Genomic DNA, 7,290 nt, shown 5'->3' with positions numbered 1-7,290 from the left:
ACTGCCACTCAACTCTGAGGCCTGGCTCTCCGACGCAGTACCACGTTCTCCACTCTGTGCACACGTTCTTAGCGCGGCCCAGCAGAGAATGAAAAGACACGCCACCGTCTCCGCTCTTCGCGAGGGCGACACTGTATGGAGCGGACCACCCCTCCGTCGCGCGGGCGCTACTTCTGCTGGAGGCTCGCTGCCGGGTGCTCCGTGCTGCGTTCAACCTCGGCGAGAGAGGGACCCCAGATCGAGTACCTGGCTCGAAACAACACTGCGGAGACACACCTGACTCCAGTGGCGGGAGTGTCGTGCGGGTACAGCGGCCCCTGACGCCGTGAGCAGCCACCGTTGGCGCCTCCGGGTAAGCCTGGATCCCCCATAGAGCCATTATCCCCCTCCAGCCGAGGGGCAGGTGAAGCTATCGGGTACCCATGCAGCTCCAGACAGCCCCCACCAGCGTTGGTGTGGAGTGGACCAATTTTAAAGACCAGGGGTGGTTAGAGCGCCCACAAACTGCTTCTCCCTGTCTGTGCTTCTCGTGTTCCGGGTGCATTGAGAGTCATCGCCCATCAGAGGTGGTCTTGCAATTCACTTAACACAGTATATTGTGACATAACGGCAGTATACGCAACGGAGAAAACAGAAAACCATTTTAAATATATACCGGGCCAGAATTCATTTGAGGTGCTGTGTTTCGCGAGAAGGAATTGCTTGACGCGAGGCATGCCCGGTGTAGCAAACTCAGCTTATCAGAAAGCCTTGATATTATAGCTGTCACTCTATCAAGCACAACATTCACGTGCTGCGCATAACTCATGGAAGGAAAAGAGGCATCAATTCTTCAAAATGTGCACAGTGGTAGAATTAAATGTTCGGACCAAACCCTGAGTCTCCATCACAAGGGTCGAGATGGATCGAGTCATTGCTCTGGGTAAAGCAATCTAGCATCTTCCTGTGGCATTGTACAGAGAGGACCATCTCTTCGTTGGTATTCTGCTACGAGATGCAGTGTTTACACCCTGAATTCTCCCCAGATGAGGCACATCAGTTTCATGGCAAGTCGACTGCGCGACGTGCACGCAGTGACACTTAATATGCGTCATTACAGATTGAAACTTTGCTGTCATAACACGTTACGTTTATTGCGTCATGACGTAACCGTTTACGTGCCTTCTTATGACCCACACAGCGTTTTACGTCGCTGATTTTCTCCGCAACACCGCTCACAACAACATCAATAGAGGACTGCGTCTGGTAGTTTTTAATTATACGAAGCCAGATTAAATTAAAGAACTACTTCTCCAACCTTATACCTTTCTCCAGAGTGCCGTGGTGCATTGTTTATGTGGTTCAGCTGCATTACAGCCCCCTGCAGTGCTGCTCGTCTACCGAAGTTTATTCTCCCGTTAACTCGCGGCAGCGGCCGCTGTAAAGTTTTCATTGTCTGACTGTCACAAGCAGCTGATAAATATCCCCCATCCCCATAAGTGAATGTGTTTTAGTCTGAAAGCTGTTTGGCATCACAACGCTGTTGAACGTTTCTCTGGCATTCTACAGGTGCTAATCAGACTATCTTGACTACTTGTTGCTATCATATTGTGGCATAAGCCGTTTTCTACACGCATATTTTACCGGCGTAGTTTTCGTTATGATTTTACTTGTGATGGCCACATGTAGCCCATGTATTGATTCCATACGATAGCTGCAATAATACAAAACAACAGGAAAACGTCTGCCTCTTCACAATGGTCAATAACAGTGAACGGATGGTTATTCAAGTAAAGTCAAATAAACAGAATCACACTAAGCCTGGTTAGTGTTGCCTGACTTTATATAAGTGTTTTTTATAAGTGTGTGGTCGCGTTCTAGTCACTTTGCTCAGCGCTACTGCTTGTTACAACTTGTATTCGCCGTACTCGCCATGAACTGTTATTGCTCAGGTTAATCTCACCCTCTCCAATGTAAGCGTGAAATATTTTGTTCTTTGATCTTGCCGGGTTGCGGAGTGGGGCCAGAGAATAGGCCAGACTCCAGCAAAGGTCAATTGTGTCTAGAGTGCGCCATCTAGTGGGATCAACTGAAATGCCGGGTATTGCAGGAAAAAGGCTAAATGAATGTGGTCTTTACTATAATTTGGACAATTTTGTACCAATATTCGGCGGGCCGGATTCAAAAGCCCAACGGGCCGTATATGGCTTAATTTGCCCATGCCTGCTCCAGACAGAACAAACCGAGACGTATGGTGTCAGGTAGGGAATTGGGAGGCAGGGGGCTAGCATGCCTGGGGCTAGCAGGCCGGGAATCACATGTCGAAAGGAAGTCCAAAATCCAGTCAGGTAAGAACTTCACTAAACATGGCTCCTCTGTTGCCACCTGGTGCGCCTCTGACAGAGCAGCCTCTTTCTGCTGAACCCTGGACACTCCCCTCCACCTACCATAGCAGCAAGCCAATGAAAAGGTCAAATTAAGTAAATCCACCTCAAATGGATCTTCTGGGCCCATCTTTGGTTAGTTCCTTATGTCAGGGTTGAGTGAAGCAGGCAGGACCAAAATACAGATTTCACAGAAAAAAACCTTTATTCCAAGGTTAAATTGACAAAAAAGGACACTACCCCGTGAACACAGTCATAGACAAACAAGGATCTAACAATGACAGACAGAAAAACCAGAACTTAAATACACACAAGGCTAATCAAAGAAACAAGAGACAGGTGAGGAGGGAGGAGAAAACACAGGGGCACAAGGTGAACACAATCGGGTAATCAGACAGGAGGGAACACAGACAGAAAGCAACAGGCAAGACAGGGGGTGAACACTTTTCAAAAATAAAACGAAAGACAGAAAAAGACAAGACAAAACAAAACACAGACAGATCGTGACAGTTATTCCACTTCCATAGTTAACCTGTTACGGCCCGTCATGGCTCAGCTTATCACCCGCCACATATATTTGAGAAGCCAAACCCCAAAAAATGATATACTAAATAATTGTATTTGTAAAACATTGAAAGAAAACATAAAGAACTAAATCAAACTAGCCTAGAGGAATGGCAAAAAATAACCAAACAATTAGGAAGCCTTCGGACCAGAGCCCCCCGGAAACTTAAGAGAAACAGTGCATAAACTAAACTAAGAAAGCAAGCCGTGAAAACTGAACTACCAGATCCTCCGTCCTTAAAAAGACAACAAAAAATAATGGATGGGTTAAAATGATGAGTGAACTCATACAATGAAGTCTAGAGCACAGAGCTTCAACATGGACCCTCCAGCTGAGTGTAATATCTACACGAACACCAAAACACCAGGACACTGCAGCAAAACAAGAAAGAGACAGATACCTCCCTTCTCCTCCAGCCTTCCTTATGTACAGGCAATCATGTCAGATCAGGATCACCTGAGGGAAGGGCCGAGCGCAGACCACCACAGATCAGGAGCCCCTGTGTAAAAGGAGCAAAGGGGTGAGAACTGAGAGAACACAAGGGGTGGTGAAGGTATAACATAACCTAAAACAATTACAAGTTATTCTGTTACTTAGAACTGAGATGTTTGTGAAGAATGGCGTTTATTTGGCTTTATGGAGGTACACATGTTGCTTGACATAATCATTCGTATTAATCGATATATGGCGATATTTTTCAACAGTAGACTTGATAGCATTACTTCAGTACTTTCTGTCGGCTGTTGATTACGTATGCATTTATTCTGGATATTTGTTGTTTTCCACTAAGGACTCCACCCCCTCATTAGTTTGAACACTTACTGTAGTGCTTTCCGGGAAATAAACAGAGTCCCTGGGAGGCTGAGGTCGGGCCTGGGTACAATGGTCTGACGCGCTATCATAAAATGAATTGCTGAGTTAAAAAATGCAGTAAAAAATGTGTAATTTAATGAAAAATTACATGATCGACTAAAGTACAACGTAAACAGCAAAATCATATTAATATTCAAAGCAATCGTAAAGTTTGCAAAAAAGTACAGCGACCCTCTCTCACCCTCTCTTCCACACACACACACACACACACACACACCTCATCCAGGTGAAGAGGTGATTATAATTCCTATGAGTGCAGCCCATATCCATGTGACCCATACACACCAACTCATTGCGATCCCACAGTAATATATTATAATACAAACCATTACCCATACAAAATAAATATAAACTAGTACAAACCTAAATTGTAATAAAACTAAATCTATCACTTTGTAAGTTTAAGGGCTTCTACACTTACAAAGCACAAGTTATTTTTCAATTCTACCAATTCAACACCCCCCAATCAGACCGCTGACCTGACAAATGTTAGAAATACTCCCAAGCCCTTTTAGTGTGTACTGTCTACGAAATGACATGAAATGATTGTAATGCTGTTTGAGAAAAGGTACATCTCGACAGGACATGAAATGCCTTCTAGAAATTATATCTCTTCATCTAACCCCGTGACTCTCCATTCCATTCCACTGCGAGCCCTTGAAGTCATATGATGGAGAAAACAAGGTTTGTGACCATGGGACAGTGTTTCTGTGCGGAGAGACACGTCTAACACACTTTACAATTTAAGATACTCAATGACCCTCAGGGAAACCTTCCAGCTTTATCACAGCAGATTTGGTGAAAGACTGGCAGCAGGAATGTGTGTGTTAATGCAAACAGTGAGCCTCCCAGCTGCACTGAACTCCATGGCCTTTTAATATAATCAAGTCTGAGCCGTGTGGATATTAATTCCTAAGGGAAGTCCATATAGCAATAAACGGACAATGCCTGTTCTAATAATAAATAGAATGGACTACACAATCATACTTTCTCAAACTGTGCACACAGCATAAGCAATAATAATATGGAAAGAATCCTAGGAGTCATTTCCAGTGGGGGTTTGACTGGTATTTGAGTTTGATATGAGTTCATATACGTTTAAACTAATGTTTGAAAAGCACATGGGCAATGTTCAGTTCTGGACTCATTTCACATTCATGCATTTGTAAGACAGGTTCATATTTACATCTGTCTTAAGTCAATACTCATATGTATAATATAAAGAGTTCCTGGATGTTAGTATTCCATACTTTCCATAGTGACTCTCCAATGTATTTATTTTTAATCTGGGAAACCATAATGGAATAATTCATAAAGAAATCAAGTGACAATATGTATTTTTACCTAATTAATGTTTGAACATATAAGTAATAAATTGCAATTCATCTCTTTTAGAACTTTCACAAACCTCATGGATCTTTACTTAAGAGCAGCATCCATCAAGGTGAGAGGAGGCTGCTTTCGGAACACTTTAAGTAATTAGCTTGAGAGGAAAAGGCCGGAAATGGTGGGAGGTACATAGACAATAATTTAGGGATGGAAACTAGATGAATCATTCTTTTTTTTTTTCTTTTGGAAAAAGTGTCAGTCTGGCAGCCAGTCACTCTGCATATCACCTCAGCATGGCATCTGTATCCAGGTTGCCATGGCAATTTGGTTGCTATGAGATCATTTTATCAGAAGATCTGGCTGTTGCAGATGTCACTTGGTGCTGCTCTCCAAAACGAAGCATCGATCAAATTAAAGAAAGGCTCACACTCGCTCCTTATTCTGACCCTGACTGATAGACTACACCTTCAGTATTCTATCTTTGAGAATCATAGAGTGTGTTTGAAAACTGAACCAATTTCACACTGGGAAGTATCTACTATATCAGATAAATGCCATAAGATGCCAGTCAAGATCATAGTAGAGCTAGACGTACAGTAACCCCCACGCTCCAAACTCACTCTTTTCCATATCCGCCACCAAGAGGAAGAAATACATGAGACATTATCAGAACTTAATATCTCATTATTATCAGAGTGCGTTGAAGGCCTACATTTTTAGCAAAGCCTAGGGTTAGAGCTGTAGCTATTTTATTTTATTTTGATGGTAATTAATTTGAATGTTTTATGTATTTGTATTGTCTTTTGTTGTCTCTTATTTTATTTTATTTTTATTTCTATTTGTATTCCACACACTATCTTTCCTTCTCATTTTCCTGTAACTCCATCATATACAATGTTATTGTTTGTTTTTAATCTGTGAAGCCCACCTAGACAGAAACGTGTTTTTTAATATAGGAATTATACAAATAAAGTTTGTTTGATTTGATTATCAGAACGTGAGTCATGGTCATCATTTTGACTGCGTCTGAAATAGTCTTCATAATATGGACTAACTTTGTCAAAATATCGGTACATTGGTCATTATTTTTGCGCTTCGTTAAACTAGATTCACAATGAAGATTAAACGAGAACTACTGAAGAGACGTATGGATGCGCCACCACCAGACAGGAGACCTGGTTAAAGAGTCATTCCTAAGCAATGATGAAACAGTCAGACTTGCTGAAACCTGAAAGTCGAGTTTTGATGATGGGCAAAAGCCTTTGCAGGGAATTCTGGAAAAGGCCCCCCACACGAGAGTAACACAAGAGAGAAACCATTTGGTTATAACAATAATATAGTTGGATTATTCAAATGAGATAGTAAGTCATAATAACGACTGGCCCGATTGTCTTAAATGGCGCTCTCTCTCTCCCGATTCCTCCTGCCACTCAGGAGGCCTCAGTGCTGGGTACATGCGGCCGGGCTGCATGACGCAGATGTCTCCCACACCTCTGACGTGGGATCAGCACAGGAGCGAATACCACCTAACTTTATTTCCAGTGGGTTAAAAACCCCCGAAGCAGCAATTAAAAATCTGTATATTGACTCTCCTGTCCACTCAGAGGTGGCCTAAAAGTGAATCATCACATGGACAGAACATTTTTAGCAACTCTCGAGCAATATTTCATGTGTGCGGGAGGAAGAAGAAGCATACAAGTTAAAAATAAGGACTTTTTATTACACTACAGAAGTTGTTTGAGAAGTGGCATATACAGGACTGGTCTCAGAAAATTAGATATTTGGTGATAAAGTTCTTTATTTTCTGTAATGCAATTAAAAAAACAAAAGGATGGTCATACATTCTGGATTCATTACAAATCAACTGAAAATATTGCAAAGGCCGTTTTATTATTTTAATATTGCTGCATTATTGGCATGACAGCTTAGGAAAACTCAAAAAGTCCTATCTCAAAAAAATTAGATAGTTCCTCAGACCAAGTAGTATTAAAAAAAAGATTTTATAACGCAAAACTACAATCAAACATTGAAAATGTCATTAATGCACTCGAGACTTGGTTGGGAATCCTTTTGCACGGTATTACTGCATCAATGCGGCGTGGCATGGAGGCAATCAGCCTGTGGCATTGCTGATGGTGTTTGGATGCCCAGACGATGCTT

The 7,290-nt window shown here is 42.2% G+C and overlaps 1 protein-coding gene across 1 annotated transcript in view; it reads right to left on the bottom strand.

Annotated features, from left to right (window-relative positions):
• Positions 1-3,417: 3,417 nt before the first annotated feature.
• LOC104955690 (serine/threonine-protein phosphatase 2A 56 kDa regulatory subunit gamma isoform-like) overlaps positions 3,418-7,290 on the bottom strand; it is a 31,542-nt gene continuing 27,669 nt past the window's right edge. Inside the window, exon 10 of the mRNA XM_010783077.1 lies at positions 3,418-3,427. Coding sequence (XP_010781379.1) covers positions 3,418-3,427 — 10 coding nt within the window. The remainder of the gene's footprint in view (positions 3,428-7,290) is intronic.

Source organism: Notothenia coriiceps, unplaced genomic scaffold (genome assembly GCF_000735185.1).
Source record: "Notothenia coriiceps isolate Sejong01 unplaced genomic scaffold, NC01 NC01_scaffold00024668, whole genome shotgun sequence".
NCBI lineage: Eukaryota > Metazoa > Chordata > Actinopteri > Perciformes > Nototheniidae > Notothenia > Notothenia coriiceps.
This window is presented reverse-complemented; position numbering and strand designations above follow the sequence as displayed.